Here is a 25,235-nt window from a genome sequence, read left to right on the forward strand (position 1 = left end):
GATTTCTCACCGCATGGAGTTATGCTGGTTGATAGTTAATTTTCATATGCGAATCTGGAGTGACTTGATTTAGACTGTGGATATGAGTTGTGACTTGCAAATCCTGAACTTTTGCGTGAACATAAAGAAAAAAACATTGCCTGTGTTTCATGCTGAGTCTCTTGGAAGGAAAGAGAGTGAAGTCCCCACACAAAAGAGATTACTCAAGGGAATGCTACCTCACAAGTAGATAGGCTTAAGGGTAGATTTTAAAAAGGCCACACATGTACAATCCGGCCTTTACATGTGTGGCCGGGCCTTGTGTGCCCCAAACCTATTTTCAAAAAGGCCTGGCCACGTGCATAAAGGCTGTTACATGCATAAGTGCAGGCCTTCCTGAAAGGGGAAGGCCAGGGGGCGGTGAGGGGCAGGCCGGGACAGCGCCATTGTTCAATGTCCTGAAGATCCAGCTCCCAGCGCGCACAACTTACTTCAGCTCGGGAGCTGAAGTAAGTTGCTGAAACAAGGTAAAAAAAAAAAAATATATATATATATATATATATATATTGCATTTAGGGGTTGGGGAGGAGAGGGGAAGGGGAGGTAGGGGGTGTAGGGAAGTTCCCTCCCAGTCCGCTCCTTAATTGGAGCAGACAGAGGAAACTGGGGAAGGCCGAAATGCATCGCCTCAAGAGGTTTGCAAAAATCTACCCCCTTTGCTGGTGCTGCTGAACAATTTTATAATATGTGCGCGCTGGCGGGCGAATGTTATAAAATTGGCGCGTCCATGTGCACGCGCCGGGTAGCGCACACATCTTTTAAAATCTACCTCTTATAGTTTTAGTTATATAGTATTGAGTGATCCTCAGTTCACTCTTTATATATAATACTTTGACCTCTCTTAATAATATCCCACAATAACACATTTTGGCTGTAACAAATGGAAGCCTTGTCTTCCTAAATAATTGTTGTGCATTATGTATCACAACAGTCTGATTTTTACTACAACAGATTCATTGTATGAGAAATAAGAGTGACTTCCAGCTTATTTTTTCTGCAAGGGACAAGTGTAAGGGGGAGTTTAGACTGGCCACATAAGTGCAAAGTCTGAGGGTAAATTCTTACCCATGGACTTTGTATTCATTTTCAAAGGGAAAGTATGTGGATTTGTTTCCTATGAAAATGACCCCAGGGAGCTACCTGCATGCATTTACACCTACTAGTTTGTGTGGGTAGTTTTACAGAGATGAATACATGTGTGTACTGTACTTTCAAAATTGTGAAAACCCCTTCCCAGCCCCAGCCACTGGAACACTTCTGCACAAAGGGAGGACAAGTTTAAAAAAATTCCATTTCCACAAGTAAAGCAAGGTTTTAAAACTATGACTTTGAAAATTACCTTCCCTATGTACAGCACAGTAATATTAAAGAAGAATAGGTATGTGCTGTGAGATTGTTTCATTTTATTTGGAGTGCACTAAATCAAATAGGCAAGTGCACAATCAAATGTGGGTGTAATAAACTGAGGACACTACATTGATTTAGTTTGCACTAAATGGATTTTACATGAACTAAAAGTATAGCGTGTGCTAAAATGAAATAACATATATACTCCCACCTGGGGGTGTGGCCTCTCCCCCTCTGTGAACAGACTTCAGAGGGGAACTGTCCTGTGAATCAACAAACACACTGAAATAACACAACACTGCTTTTACTGTTGCAGGAGCTAGGACCGCAATAGAAGCTGGTCATAAACAAGTTAAATACCTATACATGTGAAACAGCTATAATCAGCACAAACAATTTGTTGCACTTTAAAGCATGGATATTGTATATCTTTGTATTTACTAGTCCCAAAGCCCTGGTACACCTTTAAATTATGTGAGCTCACTATATCACTCTAGAGTATTACTCCTGCTCATCAGAGGCTCATGAATAAAATAAAAAGCTTGGGAGTGGGCACCAGGGTGGTGGAGTGGATTACAAACTGGTGTACTGTCAAGTGACAGTGTGTAATGATAAATGGAACCTGTTCTGAAGAGAGAACAGAGTTAATAGGAGGGCCATAGGGATTGATTTTGGGACCGGTTTCGTTCAGTATCTTTGTGAGCAACATTACGGAAGGGATAGAAGGTAAAGTTTGCCTAACTGCAGATGATACTAAGGGGCCGATGCAATAATCTTCGCCGAAAGCGGGCGCAGTATGTAAATTAGGAGTTCGCGCTAGGGTCACTTGCACGACCTTAGCACCTCCTTGCTAACGCGACCTGCCGTGGCTGCCGGTTATGAAGACCGACGCCGGTAAACTCGGACTCGGTTTTCATAACCTGCCTGTCTGCCAAAGTCTGGGTCCTGTTGCCAAGGTCCAGGCCCAGGCCTGATGCTGGAGCCTGGCTTGAAGGCCAGGCCCCATTGCTGAAGCCCAGGCATGACACAGGGGCCTGGCTTAAGGCCAGGTCCTGACACTTAGTGCTAGACCTAGGCCCAGGCCTATACCCAGTCTCAATGCCAGGGCCTGGCATGAAGGCTCGGTCTTTTTACTAAGGCCTAATACTAGGATCCAATCATTTTGTCAGATTAATCTCACCCAAAAGAAATGGTTGTTCATTTCATTTGTTTTTCCATTCCTCATTGAAATCAATGGAGGAAATCTGTCTGCTGGCCAGGGTTGGGGATATTGTGGAGGCAGCATTCACAGCCCCTGGAGGAAAGGAAGCCCAGACATGGTGCAACAGCAACCCCTAGTGACTGGATTTATAGTCCATGACGACAAAGTTTCAGAAGCAGCTCTGGTGCATGGTCTCTGGTCAAGGACTGTCACTATAATAACTGGATTCTGAGTTGGAAGGGGATATTGAAAAATCTTTGTGTAAATGTGAATGAAGGCTCCTGGCACTGGATCCTAGCCCCAGTTCTGACTGAGTTTTCTGCTCACATCTTACACCAGTGAAATAAAAATATTTTGCTTTTTATTACTACATGTTTGAAATTTAAATATGCTGCAAGCCAACCAGGTGGTACAAAAGATGTGCTTCTGTTGCACAGGGTCTATACTAAAATTTCATGATTTGCAAGGCCTGGTCCAACGAGAATATCAGTATGGAATACCTTATTGTTATGATTTGGATGCTGCCAACTGAAATGGCAGTGAGCCAAAACTCATCCAAATAGTAGCAAATTAAAAATTTGGCATGTGCTCTGATAACAGTAATCATAGAATAAGCAACATAACATCGGGATTTTTTCAGTGCCTTAATATTTGATTTTTTTTTTTTTTTTACTTAATACAGGGCTTCACAACTTTTCTGTATGTGTGGCCCCTTTTCAACCTCTAAAAGATTTAGAGACCTCAACCTATCCCCACCAGTCTCTCTCTTTCTCTCTTCCCTAGCCAGTCTCTCTCTTCCCCACTAGCCTTCCTTTCCCACTATCTCCCTTCACCTTATGGCTGCAGCTGCCACTGTGCTCTTAGGCTTGCGTGGACTGCTGCATTTCCTTTTTAAACCCCCCCCCTGGGCTGCAACTGCCTCTGTTCAACTCCTTGTACCTCTGCTGGACTCCAGGCCCTGGCCCGCCATTGACTTGGCTCACAGGGTCTGCCACTGCCCCTGCTTAAGCTCCAGGCCCTTAACTACCACTGGACTTCTAGCCCACATGGACCACTGCTGTCCCTGTTCAACACTGGGCTCTGAGCCGCCACTGAATTCCAAGTCTGAACAGGCTGCCCCCTACTGAAGTCTAAACCCCAGACCACCACTGACTTACCAGGAATGAGGCATCATAAAAAGACATTATTTTTCTTCCCCATGGACCTCCCTGCAATGGCCATGTAGACCACAGACAGGGAACAACTATCTTGATACATAATTATATACTTTTCCACTATTTTATTAGCATGCTTGCCTGTTTTTCCTTTTACACAGAAGTGACACACAACAAACTTTTAAATACTAGTCATGTCACCCTCGTCCTCTCTTATTTCCCAGGTATTAGCATGCCAACTCATAGCTACTTTTTCCTGGTTGTTTAACTCACTTTGTTGGTCTTTTGGCAGTAATTTTTCTGAATCTACTCTATTTCTTGAAATGAAAGATTAAATCTGTACACTATGGGCTAGATTTTAAAAGATTTTGCATAGGCTGCCGGCGCGGCGCAAAGCCCCGGGACGCGCGTATGTCCCGGGGCTTCGTAAAAGGGGTGGGAGGGGGCATGTCCGGGGCGTGTCGGCAGTCCGGGGGTGTGTCCGGGGGCGTGACGATGGTTCGGGGGCGGGCCAGGAGGGCGGTCCCGAGTCCCCCGGCACTGCGGCCTGTGCCGGGGAATGCCGAAGCGGTGCGCGCAAGTTAAGCCTGCTTCAAGCCTGCACGCGCATGTTATAAAATTGGGTGTACATGTGAATGTGCCGGGTAGCGCACACGCACATGTACGCCCACTTGCACCTTTTAAAATCTATCCCTTAGGGCCGGATTTTCAAAGGGTTACGTGCGCCGGACCTATTTTTCAAAAGGCCCGGCGACACGCGTGTAAGTCCCAGGGCTTTATTAAAGGGGAGGGGCGTGGGCGGGGTGTTCCAGGGGCGGGGTCAGAAGCTCCCGGCATTGCGGCCATTGCCCCAGGGCTGAAGTAAGTTTTAAAACAAAAAAGAAAGAAAAAGGTAGAGGGGAAAGGGCGAGGGAGTTAGGGGAAGGTGGGATGGGAGGGTAGGGAAGTTCCCTCCGAGGCTGTTCCGATTTCAGAACGGCCTGGGAGAGAACAGGGGAACGCAGCGCAGCTTGGCGTGGGCTCGGCGCGCGCAAGGCACACAATTGTGCACCTCCTTGCGTGCGCCGACTCCTAATTTTCTAACTTGCGTGCGCCTCTGTACATCATTCGTATGCTAAACCTTTATAGGGTAATTTTCCAAGGCATTTCCATTATTAAAACTGTGCTTTACTTGTGGAAAAGAATTGTTATAAAATTACCCACTCAACATATGGGTAAATTTACACACTTAGGGACGGATTTTAAAAGCCCTGGGAGGGGGGGTGGGTACGCATGCTGAGCTTATTTTAAAAAGGCCCGGCGACGCGTATAAAGCCCCGGGATGTGTGTAAGTCCTGGAGCTTGCAAAAAGGGGTGGTCCAGGGGTGGGGCATGGTCGGTCCGGGGGCAGGGCAGGGGCGGGGCCAGAGGCAGGCGCAAAAGGTTAGTTAAAAATTTGGGGGGGGTTAGAGTAGGGCTGGACCTGTGTGTGCAAGTTATAAAATTGGGCGTACATGTGTGCGCGCCGGGTGGCACGTGCACATGTATGCCCACGCGCACCTTTTAAATTCTACCTCTTATTGTATAATCCTGTATAAGCAATTTTACCCGGGCTCAGTAGAGGTGGTCTTGGGGTGGAGTTAGGAATGGTTTGGATTTTGGATGCAAATTTTCTGAAAAATTTTCCTCGTACATTTTTGCAGGTGAAATTGTACGTGGTTAGTTTTGGTGGGGTAACTTTCAAAGCGAGCATATGCTCGTCAGTTTGTTTTGAAAACCGGTGTAACTTATGCATGTTTTTGCCAACTTTCTTATGCAGGCTTCTACAAAATTACATGCTTATTAAATGGTGAGCTTATTTGTGTGTTCATAAATGCTCACATGAATTAGCGAATTGGTCCCTTAAGTAATTTGTCATACTTTTGCAAACATAACTACAAGCAAAGGTGCTTGTGAATTACAGGGGAGCTATAGAAAGGGGAGCTGTATAACTTTGCATTAACTTAGATGCAAAATTTATAATTAATACAAGATATATATCACTACTTATTTTATGGAGTCCTGAATGTACAATATATAATGTGTATACTTGTTTTATAAAACAAAGTTGAGAACATTGCATGTCCCAGAACTGGGATTTTTTTTTCTGTACGTTTGATAGGGTATCTATTTGGGATGATGGTAGTCTTGAAATTATTAATATCACCAAAATGGATGAAGGCAGCTACACCTGTTTTGTGGAGAATGACCGAGGGAAAGCTAACAGTACTGCTGTGCTTTCTGTAACAGGTAAGACCTAGATTATTTTAATTTGCTAAATTCAGAGTATATTGTATAATTTTTAATTCCAAAGCTATGCTGATAATGTCAGCAGTTTAGTTAAATTATCATATTGGCTTCCAAATTAAGGCCTGCCTCCTGATACCAGCATTTGCTATGATTAACAAATTAACTTGAAAAAGCAACACATCATACAGGGTCAAAGAATGTCTTACTGCCAAACAGAATGTGCCCAAATGAGCAGAACTCTTCAATGTACAATCTATCTGGGGCATCTTTCATCTAGGAAAGCAACATTTGTGTTTCTTTAACCAAGTAAATAGTGAAAGAAGCTGGAGGCATCCCTTTACCTGGGCTTTAAATAATTAATTATTGTAAAGATAATCATCAATGATCCACTACCAAATTTATCCTCCCCAAACCTAAATGTGCTTCTTAATCCTCAGGTTGTCCTATCTTGAATCATCTATTATGAGAAATGACCACAGAGTGACCCATCATATTTTATCTCCTGGGCCAAGCAGCCTTCTCCTCTTTTTTTTTTTTATATTGTCATCCAGATCTTTCAAAATCGACTTCAAAGCCATTTGTTGCAATTTATGGCCAAATACCATGGTTCTTCATTTGTAACTTCCCTAATTTTTTCCAATCTTACTCCCATTTAGGGATGTAGAGAAGAAAAAAAAATGGTTTCAGTTCATGCATTCATTTTGTTGGGACCTCAATCCATATATTAATGTATTTGTTTGTTTTTTTTCTGTTGCCATTAAAATCAATGGGGGAAACATTGTAGGCTTTTTGGGGATCCAGAACTGGGGTTTTCTCCTCACTTCTCATGAAACTTGGGAGAAATCATCAGAACGGGGAGGAACTCCTGGTAGCTAGACTGTGGCAAAGTGGCACCGAAAGTGGCATGAATACGCTAAGGCGTCGTAAAGGGGCAAAGGTATAGCAGCATTGGCAGGAGTTCTCCAAGGCATCGTCAGAGCAGCAAAGAAGCAGCAAGGCTCCAAAAGAGGGCACCATCAACAGTGACATGAACCCTTCAGGGCACAGTGACAGGCAAACTGGAACAAAGAGTAACATCAGCATAATTAGAATGGCAGAAAGAACCCTAAGGTGTAAAGTCTGGGAATGTCAGCAAAGCTGAGTGGTACAGAGACTCCCAAGGTGTAGAATGAGGGGTATAGCAGTAAGGCAGAGTGGCAGTGAAAATGTCTGTCTTCCTTGGCAGGTTTAGTGCAAGGCAAAGATCTGATGTCAGTATAATTTATGTGAATACCAAAACATAAATGAACCCCAGAGTAAAATATAGTGTATAAATATTCAAAAAAATAATTTTCACTCTGTACTCTGTGATATAATGAATTGCTTCAAAAAAGCGTTTAATCTAGTCTTTAATGACCATTATAATAACATTGATGGACTGCAACAGTTGTTTACATGACTGACGTCCAATAATGACGTGTATAAATATAATCATCAGTCATTCAGCTGGGCAAATGGTTCATGTGACCAAAGTTCTCCCTGTTTTTGAGATTTTTAAATACGCAAATAAAATGAAGCTTTGAGTAATTTATTTAAATTATTTTTAAAACTTATCTGAAAAGACGGTAGAAGTCCACTAGTAGTTGCTATTGCTGTACCTGGTCTTGAGGAGGAAAATCACTAATTTGAATGTATGTGCTTGCTGGCTGTCAATAAAACACTGCATACAAACTTTCCCCATTCCTCCTCCTCTTCTTCCTACATTATCTCCCTGGATTTCTTCTCCTCTTTCCAATCAGGGTCCCCTCTCTTTGACCTCCATCCTTAGTTGCTTCATCTCCCCACATCATGGGTCCTTTCTCCCTCCCTCGATCCCTAGTCCTTTTCTCCCATTCCCATTTCTTTTTTCACTTTGCCTCTATCCCTGGACCTCCCTCTCCCTCTCCCCCATCATGAGACCTTTCTCCCTCTTCCTCTAGCAAATACCTGATCCTTTCTCCATCTCCTTCCATTATGGATCTTCTTTCCTTCTTCCTCCCCCTTTCCTTTCCTTTCCCTCTCCCTTATTCCTCGGTTTTCTTTCTCTCTCTCGCTACTCCCCCCACCCCCCACCTTTTCCATCCCTGGCCCTCGTTCTCTCTCTCTCTCTCTCAAATGGCTGGTCCTATCTGTCTCCATCTACCTACATCCTGGTTCTCATTCCATTCCTCGTCCTTTTTCTCTCTCTGCTTTTCATCTCCCATGTTTCCTCTCTCTGTCCCCATCCCCAAATTCAGTCTCTCTCTTCTATTCAATTCCCAGTATGATCTCATCTCCCCTCCTCAATCCCAGGAAAGTTCTCCTCTCCAGTCTAACTATCTGCCCTCTCCTCCCTTCCCTTCCACACCCAATATGCTCTGCCCCCTCCCTTTGATCCCACTTATGGCCTGGCTTCCCCTCCCCCGATCCCTGATACATTCTGCTCCTCTTCTGATCCCTAATATGGCTTTTCCTGTTCTTTTCTGCCCTCCCTCTCAATTCTCAGCTCTGACCAGTGGGAGATGCAGCATTTAATACCATATCAGATTTCTCTATAGCTCAGGCCCAGTCTTGTGAAATGAATTGCACAGGGTCTTGGGGTTTTCATAGCTCATACCACAGGACTGAACGTACATTGTAGAGGAAGCCGGCATAGTGTTAAGCCCTGGTTCTCCTGCCAGCTGTGGTGGAGAGAGAATCAGGGGAGGGGCAGGACAGGACAGACCATGCTAAGGTCTGGAGGGAGGGCAGAGGAGTACTGAGGACACAGGCCCTACTGAGAATGAGGGGAGGGAAAGAAGACCGGCATTTCTCCGCTCCTTGGAATTAAAAGCAGAATCAGGGATAAAACGTTGCTGAGGACACTGATCCTAAATCAGGGACAGCCCCCAAAATTGAGGACAGCTTGTAACCTGTACTAACATATTTGCAAGTCTGCCTTTCTGGGCAGGTCCCCTTCCTCTCCTTGTCTTGTTGCCAGTCTTGGCAACAAATAGTTGCACCAAATTTATTCTGGGCTTTTTTTTTTAGCATCGGCACAACATAACTTGTCTCCATAAAGTCAACTTTCTTTTACTTATTCTGCTAGAATGGCCAAGGAAAAAAGTACTCTTTCATTTGCCATGTCGGACTCTAGTCCTCTGAACCAGGCTCCTTTCCTAGTGTGATCTGTTTTCTGCTCCCTTCCAAGGAGATGTGTTAACGGTTTGTTCTCTTAACGCGCTGTCATTCTGTTGCAGGGCCGGGTAAGAATTCATTCGCTGAACTGCCTTATAAAATACAACTACTAGATATGGGTCTGTTTCTTGGTATTTCTCTGGGGTGATTATCTTTTTTCTTTTCTTTAAAAATTGTAGCTGCCACAAAAATCACTTTGGCGCCATTAAATGCTGATGTGACAGTTGGGGAGAATGCCACCATGCAGTGCCATGCATTCCACGATCCCACTTTGGACCTGACATTCATTTGGTCTGTAAATGGCTATGTCATAGATACTGACAAAGAAAGCAGCCATTATGAGCGCAATTTAAGGGTAAGCCACAGCTGTTTATGTTACTATTTCAATTGCTGAACCACTTATCCGCAAGGATATTAAGAACTTCTGTTACTTTATGTGCCCGTTTGCTCCTGTTCTAAGTTCATGCACAGTTCACATGCAGGATTATAAAGCAGGGAAAATGCATGTCTTTTTAAAATAGCCTCTTACTCGATAAAGTGGATAAATATATGAGTATGCATTGTCATGAAATATGTCAAAATATAAATGCCCAATGACATTCGTTGCTAAATAACTTGTATTTTATTATAGATCTATAAGAACTCTTTTTTTAGGAAAACTATTACAACAAAATTATTATTTTTGCCATGACAGAAAAGAGTTTGGTGAATTTGCTGGTCATTTTGTATTATTTTATCCTCTACTATAGGGTTCCCCAACCTTTTCAAACCCGAGACGCACCTACATTTCCAAAAATGTTGTTTGGCACACCAGTTTCTATGGGGCAAGCAATGCAGACATGGGGAAGTTTCACATGGTCAAAAGAAGAGCTGGGGATGCTATGAAAGCCCCACTAGAAAGAAGGGGGCGGAAACATTTATGAGCTGGCCACAATGGGCCAGTTCCCTCTATACCAGGGGTCGGGAACCTTTTTGGCTGAGAGAGCCATGAACGCCACATATTTTAAAATGTAATTCCGTGAGAGCCATACTAACTACAACCCCCCACCCTCCTGACTCCCCCAAGACCTACCAAATTAATTTACTACAACCCCCTACTCTCCTGACGCCCCCAAGACCTGCCAAATTAATTTACTACAACCCCCCATCCTCCTAAACCCCCCCCCCAAGACCTGCCAAACGTCCCTGGTGATCCAGCGGGGGTTCAGGGCTCGCAGACAAATCTTTAATAAAAAAGTAAAAATCTAACAAAACCCCCCACCCTCCTGACACCCCCCAAGACCTCCAAAATTAATTTACTACAAACCCCACCCTCCTGACCCCCCCAGGACCTGCCAAAATTCCTTGGTGGTCCAGCGGGGGTCCAGGAGCAATCTCCTGGACTTGGGCTGTTGGCTGCCAGTAGTCAAAATGGCGCTGACGGCCCTTTGCCCTCACTATGTCACTGGGGTCGACCAATGGTGGTGGGTAGCCCCTGTGACATAGTGAGGGCAAAGGGCCGTCGGCGCCATTTTGACTACTAGCAGCCAACAGCCCAAGTCCAGGAGATCGCTCCCGGACCGCTCCTGGACCCCCGCTGGACCACCAGGGACTTCTGGCAGGTCTTGGGGGGCGTCAGGAGGGTGGGGAATTTTGTTAGATTTTTACTTTTTTATTAAAGATTTGTCTGCGAGCCAGATGCAGCCATCAAAAGAGCCATATCTGGCTCCCGAGCCATAGGTTCCTGACCCCTGCTCTATACACTACTGCAATGCTTTACTCATTGGGCTTCCCTATTCTACCATTAAACCTCTACAAATGCTACAACATGCGGCAGCGAGACTCATTGCAAACTCCCGCAAATATGATCACATCACCCCCATCCTCAGAGACTTACACTGGCTCCCCATAGCATCACGCATTATCTACAAAACACTCACCATAATTCACAAAGCAATCCACACGCACAACTCCAACTGGTTAGACCTCCCTTTTACAACTCCTAAGTCCAATCGACCCACCAGAACAGCAAAATCTGGCACCCTACTTGTGCCCTCCCTGAAAACAGCCCATCTCTCCTCCACACGCAACCGTGCTCTCTCGATTGCTGGTCCCACTCACTGGAGCACACTACCGCCTGACATACGCCTCGAACCATGTATGAACAACTTCAAAAAGAAATTGAAAACATGGTTGTTCAACCAAGCTTACCCAGAATAAAAAGCCATCAATCCGTGCCAAAGTAGACCACATTACGTCTACTCCTTTTCCTCATATTGAGGAGCTATGTTTTGTTATACTCCCTCTCCTCACTTCGAGGAACTTCGTTTTGTTATCCTGTCTTTTCTCAGCTGCCTTTCGTTACCCCCTCTCCCAGTTTTGACTTCCCTGTTAAAATGTAATTTTCCAATCTTAACCTGTTTACTGTAAACCGACATGATGTCCACAACTAATGCCGGTATATAAAAATGTTTTAAATAAATAAATATAAAAAAGTGAAAGGCAAGGGGACAAGCAGAAGTAGGTGTGGTGTGGGCAGTTGGCTGTTAGTTATCTTGGCAGTTGCATGTGGCTGCCAGAGCTCCTCCAATACTCAAAGTCCCATCCACTGCTCAATGCATGCTCTCCCCATCTCACTTAGCCTGGGCATCCACAGAGGCTGGAAGAACTAAATGAAGGCGTTCAAGAGGGGGGAGATGAGGAGGCTCTCTGTGAATGGTGTGTTCCAATAATAACTGGGGCCCAGCTATCCGTGCCCTGTATGTTTCCCTTTCATTGCCCTACTTCAGGGCTCATCCTGTACCTAGGAAGAAGAGGCCTGCATGATTACAAATGTTCTCAGAAAAGAGCTCCTACATATTTAAGAGGCACTGCTGGTGAGTCTTGCTGCTGTGAGGTGCTAGGAGCAGAGTCCAGGTGCTAGCCTGGATCAGAACCCTAGACAGTGGTGGTTTATGTTCATTTATACTTTCAGTTATATGTTTCTGGAGTGCTGGCTCTCCATATTCTTGTCACTTTTAGACCTTATTTGAATATGATAATCATCTTACATTTTGACTGGATTGTTGTACTATGAGGTCAGGCCATGCCATTCTCTTCTTCTTTTCCCTACAGATAATCTACTCAAACTTTAGTTATTGTTGTTGTCTTTTAAATAAAGCACATTTTTAACACATTACAGAAAAGTGTTTTGCCATATTCGTAATTTTAAAAGCATTTACCCGCACAGTTGAAAGCACCCAAGACCCCCAGCTCTCCAGAATGAACATCTACCATTCTGGAGGTACTTCCTTTCTTCATCAGCAGGAAGGATTGCAGGACCCTCCTGTTGGTATGGCCACCAAAATCAGACTGCCACTTCCTAACACTGCTTCATTACTTATCAAGTGTAGCGAAGTGCTGATAGGTGCCATCATTCTAAGTTCAGTGGTCATCCAGGCAGTCCTACCTGCCGTGGAAGAAAGAATGGTAGGTATGCATTCCAGAGGGTGGGTTGGGGGTGGGCAAGTGGCTAAGATAACCAGCCACCAGCTGGTTATCTTAGATGAATATTCAGTAGAAACTAACCAGCTAAGTGTTTTTAGCTGAATATTCTCCTAATTTTAGCCAGTCAAACTTTGATAGGCTAGATTTTCTGTGGTTGAGCTCTCCGACTAAATTTATCCAATTTGTGTTGAAAATCAGGCATTAACCAGCAAAGGTCTCTTTAAAAAGTAATAATGATACATAGAAACATAGAAATGATGGCAGAAAAAGACCAATCTGCCCATCTAGTCTGCCCAGCAAGCTTCCACGCTTATTTTCCCATACTTATCTGTTTCACCAACCACCAACTTCAGGGTTCTTGTTGGTAACTGTTTGATTCAAACTTCCTGCCATCCCCTGCCATTGATACAGAGAGTAATGTTGGAGTTGTATCAAAGGTTAGCATAAGGCTTATGGTTAAGGGTTGTAACAGACGCATCAAGCAAGTTACCCCGATGCTTGTTTACCTAGATTGCATAGATCGATGCCTTGTTGGATGATGTCTGAAGCAGAAAGCTTCAGACATCATCCGTTGAAGCAGAAAGCAATGCTTTATATGCTTTCAAAGTGATGTATCAGGCTTAATTGGTTTAGGGTAGTAACCGCCGTAATAAGCAAGCTACTCCCACGCTTATTTGTTTACCCAGATTATGAAGTTCAGTCCTTGTTGGTTGTTGTCTGACTGTAAAAATCAGTGACTCCCACTCCACTGGACTTTAAAAAAAACTGTGGATCTCTTATCCCTTGTTCCCATCCACAAAACTGCAGATTATTCTTTTTAAAAACCCTGTGACTCTCCCTTTCCTAATCCCTACCTACCTGCCTATTGTTTTGGAGTCCCAAGGTCTCCTTTTCCTACTTCCCTACTGAAAAACAATCATCTGCAGGTGATCCCCTTCTGCTAATCAAATAAGGACAGAGCGAGGGCTGGAGATCCCCTTCTCCCAGTATTTTTCTGACCTCCCAGAGAAAGCAGGGAAAATCTGAGAACTTTTTTAAAAAAAAGTAATAATATGCAGTCAGGTAGCTGGGACGGAGAGAAGAGAGATCCGCAGGGACCTTTATTAAAAAAATAAAGTGCTCCCCAAACCCTCCTCTCACCAATGAGAGAAAATTTTGTAGCAGGCCTAGCCCCTACCCTCCCCATCCTCTTTCCCTACCTAACAAGAGAAAAACAAGTGGCGAATCAAATCCCCCATTAACCCAGAAAAACTTTCCCTAAGATGAGTCTTACCTCCTCCCACCTCATCTGAAAACTAATTGCTGGTAGCTCTGACAAGCAAACCTGCACTTAATATTCTTTTGTTCATTGCAGTGAAGTGACCAATTTTCATTTCAAACTCACTTAATGAAATTATGTCAAACATAAATCAAGCCAGGAAAACCCAGGCTATCAAATATTCCACTTCTTGTTACTGGAGATGCACCTCATAGAAATATCACTCAATTTCCCAGCGCCTCCCTCTTCTCCACTCATCCCCTTCGTGCTGTGTGCTCACTTTAGACTCAACAGTTGTAAATGATCAGAATTAAAAAATATGTACCTATTGTTTTGATATTTCACACAACATTTGTATGGATATTTAAAAAACATAAGAAAAGATACTTATTTTATTTCTTTGAAAAACCTTTCTGTGGCAAAAAAATAGACATAGTACCAGGGCTTTGTACTGCTGCAAAACCAACATTACTAATAATATATCTGGCTTCACCTCCTCACTTACAGACCTTTCGGATTCACTCGTAAGATCCAAGGTGCCCATAGCCAACTGAGGAGTCCCATTCACAGAGATGTCTCCTACTTCTTTCTTTTTGTTGTTTTTCAGAGAGTTAATAGATTTTATTTACTGGGGGAATCGCTGCTGGAGAAACATCTATGATCTCTACCAGGTTTCTTTTAAAACATGTCTCATGTCATAGGGAAGCATGAGAAATTAAAAAAAAAAAATTAGATTGAGTCCTCTAGCCTGATTTTTTTTTTTTTTTTTTTTTTTTTTTTTTTTTACGATTCCCATACACTGCCCATTTTCCCAAATTAGTGAGAGATCGACTGTCTGTAGGGACTTCACCTTGGACTCCAAGTTCAAATGTTTATCAGCGCGGAGGGTAGCATCTCATTCTGTTGTGCCTGTTCATTCTGCCACATACTTGTAGGCAAAAGAATAGCTTGTAAAACTTTATATAAGGGCCTCTCTAGGGGGCCGATGCTATAAAGTGTGCCCATCCTTGTGCACAGGTTAATGAGCGGTTGGATGCACGTTTTGGATGCACGAGACTAACCCCTGATGCAATAAGTGGATCAGCACATCCAAAACGTGCTTCCAAAGGCAGAGCTAATAGCGTTCATCACATGTAAATTCCAATTAGATGAGGATATTAACTACTACCCCAATGCAAAACAAAAATCATTGCCCGATGCATGCTTTTTAACCCATCAGATTTAACGCCTGCCCCAGAGCTGGTGTAAAGTCTTGCCATGCAACAAGACTAAAAAAACAAAAATACTGCTTTACTGTGGTTCCTCCTGCTTAGTATTGTCGCAATACTTAAGTAGGAGGAACCACAGACAGCAGCAGCATGAAAAAATAAAAAGGCTTGAAAGAAAAAAAATATTTCTGGGTGCACAATATACACCCACAATATACTCGCTCCAGGCCGTGTACATTGTGCATGTATATTGTGCCGGAAAATTAGCTGCCATGGAATAAAGCAAATGCTTGTACTCAGCGTCTGTTTTCGTAACCCGTACACAGCCACACCTCCCGAGCGCCTGATGCCAAGGACATGCTAGGGATGCACAATTTATCCCTAGCACATCCTTTTTAGCACGGCAGCTCATTTGATTATTGCATTGAGTGCCCAGGAGAGGTGGATGTGCATGCGTTGACAAATCGGGCACTCAGTTTGGACACGTGTTTATGTGCATGATATTGCATCAGCCCCTAGGATGGTCAAAGCTGACTACATGGAGTCTAAAGTGATGGCAGACAGCGTTACCACTCTGAAGCTAACTGCATGATGCTTCAGTTCCCCTGGCAGCCTTCCCTTTCACTTGCACCCCCTAGGTTACTCATCCACACTCTCCCTGCAGTCTCTCTTTACTGCTTTCTCTCAGGGTGACTACCTTTGCAATAACTAGCTTTGGTGAACACTTGTGTGGGAGTGGAGTTTATTTCCAATATGTCTGCTCTTCTCCACTCTCCACCAGAGCCCATTAGTATCAGCTCTTCACCATCCACCAACCTGACTTTGGTGCAGATGCTTTCAATGCATCAGGGCTCTGTGTAATGAGTGACTCAGTCTGAGCAGCCACTCCTAAACTGCAACCAGTGGCGAGTCCTTCTGATGCTACACAAGTAGCATTTTGAGTCAGAAAATGAAATATATATTCTTGTTGAGGAGAAAAAGTGGACTCCTGGGGAGAAGGAAGCCTGGTGGTTTCCCCTTTCTCTTCATCTTGATAAGAAAAAAAGGAAACAGAACAAGAGGGAAAACAGGTGGAGGAACTCAGCAACCTGGCTGCAATCTGGGAGATACCATCACTGTATGTATTTTTTAAAATTATAGTTGCAATATCTGACACTTCATATTGGTGATGTCAGGAATTAAATCTTGTTAGTTCTATGACTTGTAATTTTCGGGTTGGGAAGATAAGTTGTGCAACTATCATACTTGTCTCTCTGACATCCATAATCTAAACTTGTGCTGTCTAAATATCCATTATAAAGTTCCTTCTCAGGGCTGGCAAACTGCAAGGGGTAATAATATTGCCTTCTGCAGCTTCTTCCTCACTCTTGACCTCTTCTTTGGCCCTCCCTAGTTCCTCACTGATGCCATTCTCTATTTTTCACTGATATCTTGGACAGCTGTGAATCAGGCTTCGGGTTGGGTCATGCTCACAATATGTATTATGCTGCAGCCTTGCCCCCTTCCCCCTACCAGGCATGCTCAAAAAGTAAAGGAAAGAAGCAGAGTCATATCACTGCAGGAACAGTGAGCTCATGGTGGCTTAAAGTCCCTACATTCAGGCACCTGCACAACTACCCATTGTATATTTGAGTAGCTGAGCAGGTGCGTTGGCAGTGGTAGAGGTCGAGAGAGTCATAAGCAGGTGGAGGAATGGATTTTCAAACACCATCAGCTGGAGCTGTGGTGGAAGATGCATCATCATCATCAGTACTGGTGTTGGCCAGGAGTTTGGGGGACCAAAGTTTGAAGCTGCACAAAGCAGCTAGAAGCCTTGTTCAAGACCTGGTTGTAGAAGTAGCATTCACAGCCCTTGGGGGAGAGGAAGTCCCAGCTATTTCACATTGGCAGCATCTAGTATCCAGACTCAGGGTGTATATAAACTAGATTTCAAAAGAAGCCACACTGTGGTCCCTGGCTGAGGTCTATGTCTGAGATGGCTGGACTAGATGCAGGGTTATATGACAGGGAAGAATTCCTATGTAGGTATAAATGAAGGCATATAGCAAGGTAGTGCAAATGGAATTGGTTCTGATTGAGTTGGAAGCTCAACAGAGAAGGCAGAACCTAACTGCTAAATCAAAAATAAAAGATAGCATGTCGTTTGTGCACATGTTTTACATTTGGATATTATACTGTAGTGATATCTGTCTCTGTGCCAACCCAAACTTCTTGAAGTTTGTGTGTCCGGAATCATGGTTTGCCACACTGACACAAATTAAAGGCTCCCAAAGGCAGAACAAGATATTGATTATTCTGGGTGCCCATAATAACCCATTATGGTCATTTAGATCCAATAAATGAACAGGGGGCCTGTAGCTCAATAAAATTGTTTTGTAGGGGTAGAGGGGGATATTGATGTGATGTTGAATATGTTTACAATTAAATATGTTGTTTATTAGGTTAACTAGTTAATAGTTAATTAGTTAACCTAATAAAAAATAAGTATAAAGTGTAGATTCCCATTACGTGTATATACTGTGTGCAGATGTAGAGTTCTTGTGCACAGGTCATTTTAGCCTCAATTGCAGACTACATGCCTCCCTTCATTGCTATACAGCAGCAGGTCTTTGGTTCACTGCTGCTGTTATATAGCTGTCAATTTCTCTCCCAACGTGTCTGTTACCTCCAACTACCCTATAGCTCCTTCTTCTGGTAGTCTTTTATATTGTGCCTCACAGACAATAAGAACATAAGGCTTGCCATACTGGGTCAGACCAAAGATCCATCAAGCCCAGTATCCTGTTTCCAACAGTGGCCAATCCAGGTCACAAGTTACCTGCAGGATCCCAAGGGGTAGATAGACTCCACGCTGTTTATCCCAAGAATAAGCAGTGAATTTCTGCAACTCTACCTTAATAATGGTTAATGGATTTTTCCTCCAGGAACTTGTCCAAACCTACAGCCAATCCTGAAACCTATTTTGTTTCAGCCCTGGCAGGAAACAGCAAACATACTCAAAAGCATGAGCCAAGACCGATACTGGTTTAGGAGCTGAAACTAGGTAACATACAGATGGGCGGACATGATGTACTCATTAGTCATTCAGTCTATACTTTATATAAGAACATCTGAAAAACAAAAGTGTAAAATAAAATATAAATGTTCATAGTTCTCTGTAATTAGCAAAAATGTTATGTTTTCAGAAATCAATTTAATCCTTTTTTTGTGGATAGCATGTGTTCTAAAGGGCCGTACAATAATGTATGTCTTGGGGAACCTCCTTGGTCTCTTTCCCCCTCTTCTTGTCCCAAGGGATGGGTAAAGGGAAGAATAACCTTCAAGGTTCAGGCCTGACATGAGCTCCATTGTATTTAAAATACCATAGCTCTTCAGGGAAGGCACACTTACAAAACAGGCAGGACGGGTGGATGGGTCTTCAAATTAAAGTGTACGGTGGTTGATTTCAAAAGAATTAATATGATCAATTAATAAAATGTCTAGTTACACCTAGATTTTACTAATCCCTGAGAATACAGTTTTTTGGTTTCTTTACTTCTGTGGAGGTGTCCCTCAGTGTATGGCCTTGAGACTTTCTTATCCTCCATGGGTTGAGTGGACAAGTGTCCCAATGGGGGCTGGAGTGTCCTAGCTATAAATAAATGTCCCCTGTTTCCCTATCGTACTCCCAACGTTCAACATGTCCATGTTCTTTGCCCATTGAGGGTCTCCAGATGTTTTTCTCTTCTCTCCCTTGGAATCCTCTTCTATGCATACCCTCCTAAGGGAAAAGGTCCCTTCTGGAACAGTTTTTTAAGCTCCAGATACTGGGTAAGGAAGGGGGCAGAAAAAAAAATCTTCCTTCCCAAAAATCAGACAAATTAGGGAAAACTTCTCTCCTCACATTTAATGGTCACTGCAACCACTTCTTGGATGGGCATAAAGATATACAGATCCTTCCTGCCCTCCTGGACATGGGATAAAAACCTGCCAGCAAGGTACAAGTCTTCACCAAAAAAACGCAGGAAAAGTACAAAAATCCTTCTGTCTCTCTCTTCTCTTCAGTAGATATCCTGAAAACCAGGCCTGGTTGTAGCTTTTGATAACCAGAGGTAGAACCCTTCCAGGCTTTCAGTGAGGGATCCCAGAAGTCAAACAATTTTACATTTCCAGGAGATATAGGAATAGTTTTTCAATAATATTTCATCCAGATGGCCTCCTGCTTGGTAAATAACTACTTCTACACTATCTAAGATGTATCTTTATTATATTAGATTCAGTTAGTGTCATTTCATATTTAGAATGCGGCATAGCTGAAATTGCATACTTACATAATCAAATGTACCTGTAATATCTAATCCACATTAAAACTGACATATATAGTGCAGAGATCATAGCACCATCACAATAGCAAAACCAAAGCTTTGTAGTGGTCTCAAGCTACTGTTAGACCATCCCCTAGCCCAGGGGTAGGCAACTCCCATCCTGTAGGAACTACATGAGCTATATTTGCATGTACTGCCTCCACTGTATGCACATATATCTTATGCACATTCATTATGGATTTCCTGAACAACAGACCCATTTGTGGCACTTCTGGACTGGAGTTGCCTATCGCCCTAGCCATTCTTCTTTTTAAAATATTCACAATTAATATGCATGAGATAGATTCTAGTGCACTGCCTCCATTTCATGCAAATCTATATTATGCATATTCAATTTGGATATCCTAAAATTAGACTGACTGGGGGTAATCCAAGTCTTCTGCTTATAGAGCTACCTCTAAACATTAGAAACTTCAAACCAGAGAAGTGGGTTTTTTAAATCTTTTTCAGGATTTTCAAAACAATGCAGTTATGGTTTCATTCAGAATCTGTCTTCTTGTCTCAACAGAAATTGTGAACAATTCCATGTCAGAAGGGACAAACTAATCTCTGTGCCCTGAGTGCTACATATATCTCCTATATGCTACACAAATTAGCATAATAATAATAATCTAGTACTGACTTTACCCCACTGCATCCCGTTGAAGGTATGAACACATTCCACATCTGAAATATAATCTCAAAAGAATCAGTAGTGATTAATTTATCTGATCGAACATTGAGTCCATCTGAGTTATCAGTAGTATCAAAGGTTTGACCTTCATCCCTGTTACTACATATGATGCGTTTCAGTTTTGGATCTATTTTCAATGCTTCATAAGATCTTTTGCATTGAAATTATATTTTGCTGAACATCCAGTTATTCAGTGGTGTACGTCTATTATTCAAATTCCAATCCAAGTGGATTCCACCAGGCCTATTATATCCTCTGCTTCATAAGTTCAAGGAACTGGTATTGGGAGCTCTTACCTATTAGGAGTCTGAGCATTATACATACAAATGTGATTTTAACAGATTAATATTATATAATTCAAGCATTGTCTCAGGACTCTTCAATAGTCATTAAAGCCATGAACAAAGGTGGGGCCATATCACAACAACTAGATGAGAAATTAGTTGTTTTCAGGGATTCTTTTGGTCTGTGACAAAGACCACAAATGGTGCCTACTGAGATTTTGAACAGTTTAGCAAGCTTGGCACTAAAAAAGAACTATTTTGTGTTTCAGAATATTTTGTATCAACAGGTCACTGGAACAGGATGGAAGCAACCATGGCTCCTTTGTTAGCTAATTTATTCATGACTTGTTTTAAATGCCAATGGATCTATTGCTCTCAAGCTGAGCAACAGATCAGATTCTGAAAACATTTCATAAATGACATTTTGTAACTTGGTCAGGAAGAGAACGTGATTTGTCAAATTTCCTCAAGTGGTTGAATGGTTGCTATGATAATATTCAATTTATGATTTTTTTGAGCATCTCGATTTTAACTGTGTAAGTTGTCAAGACCGACAAGGGGATGTCTGAACCTATTCCATTATTAAATAGTCGCTCAGACTTTGCCTTAATCATGGTAATTAACATCCCTACCTCATAAGGGCAATTCATTAATGCTTCAAGCACATTGTCTGACATATATACTCTCTCTATTTAATCCCCTGCTTCTTTTTCTATGCTCCAAGTTGTATTACTCCCTTGTTTTATTGTAACTGCATTCCTTAGCCTTTCTCTTGTTTAATGTGTTAATGTTTTATCATTACTATTATCATTATTTATTACTATTATTAGGATCAATGTTATTTTTTACCTTTTTGTTCCCTGTCCACTTGTTAAATGTAAACCGGCATGATGCGATATTTATCGCGAATGCCGGTATAGAAAAACTTAAAATAAATAAATAAATAAATGTTGGAAATGACTTTATATCATAAAGCCACTTAGGGGAGCATCTTGCTACACTTTTCAAGTGCACATCCTTTATAACAAAAGAGGAGCTACTGATTTCCCAATTGTACAAAAATTGAGGATTATAAGAAAGAATCATGTATATTTTTAATTTTTTTATGAAGAGGCTACCCTAATTGTTATCTTAAGCAAGTTTATAAGAGAACCCTTTTTAGTGATAGGCCTTGGCATTTGTGAACTCATTCTAAAGAAGTTTCATTTGAATACTGTACACATTGGGGTTTAATATCAGTGCTTCCAGGATTTGAGAAGAATCAGTTTTCCATGGTGTATTCCCGATCAAAAAATTTATTTGAACATTTATCTCCTGCTATGCTACAGGGGAAGGGCAGTACATACTTTAGAGATATGGAAGAGTCATTATAGATTTGTCTGCTGCACTTTTTATTCAGTTACACTACAACTGGAAGATATAGTAGGCCAGATTGACAAACTGAAGACTAGCAAATCACATGGACCAGATGGTATACACCCCAGAGATCTGAAAGAACTAAAAAATGAAATTTCAGACCTATTATAAATAATCTGTAACCCATCATTAAAATCATCTGTTATACCTGAAGACTGGAAGGTGGTCAATGTAACCCCATTATTTAAAAGGGCCGAAGATGTGATCTGGGAAACTGTAGACCAGTGAGCCTGACTCACAAATCTGATACATTATTTTGAATGGGAGAATAAATGTGTGGATAAAGGTGAACCAATTATTGTGGTGTATTTGGATTTTCAGAAAGCTTTTGACAAAGTCCCTCATGAGAGGCTTCTAAGAAAACTAAAAAAACATGGGATAGGAAGCGATATACTTTTATAGATTGCAAACTGGTTAAAAGAAAGGAAATAGAGTGTAGGATTAAATAGTCTGTTTACATAAGAACATAAGAAATGCTATACTGGATCAGACCAAGGGTCCATCAAGCCCAGTATCCTGTTTCAAACAGTGGCCATTCCAAGTCACAAGCACTTGGCCAGTACCCAAACATTAGATAGATCACAAGCTACTATTGCTTATTAATTACCATAATAGTAGTTTATGGATTTAACCTCTAGGAACTTATCCAAACCTTTTTTAAACCCAGTAACACTAATTTCTGAAACCACATCCTCCGGCAATGAATTCCAGAACTTAACTATGCGCTGAGTGAAAAAGAATTTTCTTTGATTTGTTTTAAATGATCTACTTGCTAACTTCATTGAGTGCCCCCTGGTCTTTCTATTATCTGAGAGAGTAAATAATCAATTTACATTAACTTGCTCAAGTCCTTTCATGATTTTGTAAGCTTTTATCATATCCCCCCTCAGTTGTCTCTTCTCCAAACCGAACAGCCCTAACTTCTTTAGCCTTTTCTCATAGAGCAGCCGTTTCATGCCCCATATCATTTTGGTCACCTTTCTCTGCACTTTCTCCAGTGCAGCTATAACCTTTTTGAGATGTGGTGACCAGAATTGCACACAGTATTCAATGTGCGATCTTACCATGGAGCGAATCAGAGGCACTATGACATCCTCTGTTTAATTTTCCATTCCTTTCCTAATAATTCCTAACATTCTGTTTGGTTTTTGATCACCACAGCATACTGGGCCTACTATTTCAATGTACAGGGTAGCCCATGGTAAAATAGCCCGCCTTCAATATCAGTGCCACACAGGCAGGCTACTTTTCCATGGGCCACTCTGTATTATCCACTATGATGCCTAGAACTCTTTCCTGGGTGGTAACTACTAAGATAGAACCTTACATTGGGTAACTATTGCAAGGGTTATTTTTCCCTATATGCATCACTTTGCACTTGTCCACTTTAAATTTAATCTGCCATTTGGAAGCCCAATCTTCACAGAGGAAAAAGATAAACAATGGAAATTGGAGTATTGGGCATCCATATGGCAGATAAAATATAATGTGGATAAATGCAAGATGACACATATAGGGAAAAATAACCCATGTAGCAATTACACAATGTTAGGTTCCATATTAGGAGTTACCACCCAGGAAAACGATCTGGGTGTCATAGTTGATATTACATTGAACATGTCATCTCAGTGTGCTAGTGTGGTCAAAAAAGCAGACAGATTGTTAGGAATTATTAGAAAGGGAATGACAAATAAAACATAGGATGTCATAATTGTATTGTAACATCGGGTAAATGGCTTAGACTGATTTAAAAAAATGTTCTTGGTTGGTAAATATTTATGTGCCATGTATACCTGATATTTCTTTTGACACAATTATTTGATGTCTATAATAATTGAAATGAATAAAAATAAAAAATAAATAAAACGTAGGATGTCATAATGCCTCTGTATCACTCCATGGTGAGACCGCACCTTGAATATTGTGTGCAATTTTTGTTGCCACATCTAAAAAAAATATAGTTACACTTGAGAAAGTACAAAGAAAAGTGCCCAAAATGATAAAAGGCCTGGCACAGCTCCCCTATGAGAAAAGACTAAAGAGGTTAGGGCAAGTTGAACAGCCCTAATTTCGCAAAAATTAGTTTTTCCGATTAGTGCGCACTATCGGGAGTCAGTGCGTGCTAACTCCCCATTAGTGCGCGCTAATTCCCGTTAGCACGCACTAACAAAAAGTAACAAAAAGTAACAAAATCTAACTAAAAATCAATTTTTCGCAAAAAAAAAAGACCCAAACCGTTAGATTTTGTTACTTTTTGTTACTTTTTGTTTTTGTTAGCACGCACTGACTCCCGATAGTGCGCACTAATCGGAAAAACTAATTTTTGCGAAAAAATGGGAAAATCCTGATTTTTTTCAGGCTCCCTGAAACATGCCGAATTGGACAATTTCGTTGCATTTTCCAATTCGGCAAAAACGAATGCACATCTCTAGTACTTATGACTTGGATCGGCCACTGTTGGAAACAAGATGGATCCTTGATCTGACCCAGTATGGCAATTTCTTATGTTCTTATGTTCTAACTTAAGTATTTTGTTAACCCCAAATATCACAGACCTTCAAGGTTCAGCATTTTATGATCTGTTTGTCAACCTTTGTTGTGTATATCACTTTGTGCCCCTATAAATTGATTTATGTAGGGAAGACTAAATGAACATTCAGAACCTGATTAATAGAGCATTAAAGCTGCATGAAAAAAAAATCCTGATTTCATTATTGTTTGACACACAAATATGGTTTTGAATCTCTGAGATGTTTCATTTTGGATCATGCCCCTTTAAATTACCGAGGAAGAGATCAGAATTGATCTTTATATTGTTTGAAGCAAATTGGATTTTTATACTAAATTCCATTGAACCTGCTGGGTTAAATTCTAATATTGACTGGGGGACCTTGGACCTTGGACCTTGGGCATGGAGAAGTGGATCCTGGAAATGCTGACTGACAGGACCAAGACATGGTACCGAATCATGAGGCATAGACTTGGGCAGGCAGGCAAGATCGAAGCAGGCGGAGTCCATTCAGAAGCAGGAGACAAGCAAGGATCAGGGAAGGCAGCAGACAGAAGCAAGATCAGGAGCCAGGCCAGGTCTCAATCGGTAAATGGAATCAGGACCAGCCAGGTGCAGAGGAACGAAGAAACAACATAACTTGTTGCTCAGGCACCTTCTCAGTGAGCTTCCTTTTATGTTAGAGCAGTACAGATATCATCACTCTGTGTCGCAGGAAATCCTGGGTGTTGCCCCAATAAAGCTACGGGCTATTAGAACAGCAGGATGTAGCAGCAGAGCAGGATGCTGGCAGCCATGCTGGAAGGCCCCAGAATGTTGCAGGACATAGTCCTCGGCCTGGGACTATGAGGCGCAGGATCTCAACAACAGTGCAA

The 25,235-nt window shown here is 42.0% G+C and overlaps 1 protein-coding gene across 2 annotated transcripts in view; it reads left to right on the top strand.

The window, feature by feature from the left end:
* CNTN1 (contactin 1) overlaps positions 1 to 25,235 on the top strand; it is a 295,655-nt gene that overhangs the window by 70,534 nt on the left and 199,886 nt on the right. For both annotated transcript variants that reach the window (XM_029616197.1, XM_029616198.1), the window contains exons 11-12: positions 5,882 to 6,009; positions 9,363 to 9,538. In XM_029616197.1, coding sequence (XP_029472057.1) covers positions 5,882 to 6,009; positions 9,363 to 9,538 — 304 coding nt within the window. The remainder of the gene's footprint in view (positions 1 to 5,881; positions 6,010 to 9,362; positions 9,539 to 25,235) is intronic.

This window comes from Rhinatrema bivittatum, chromosome 9 (assembly GCF_901001135.1).
Source record: "Rhinatrema bivittatum chromosome 9, aRhiBiv1.1, whole genome shotgun sequence".
Taxonomy (NCBI): Eukaryota; Metazoa; Chordata; class Amphibia; order Gymnophiona; family Rhinatrematidae; genus Rhinatrema; species Rhinatrema bivittatum.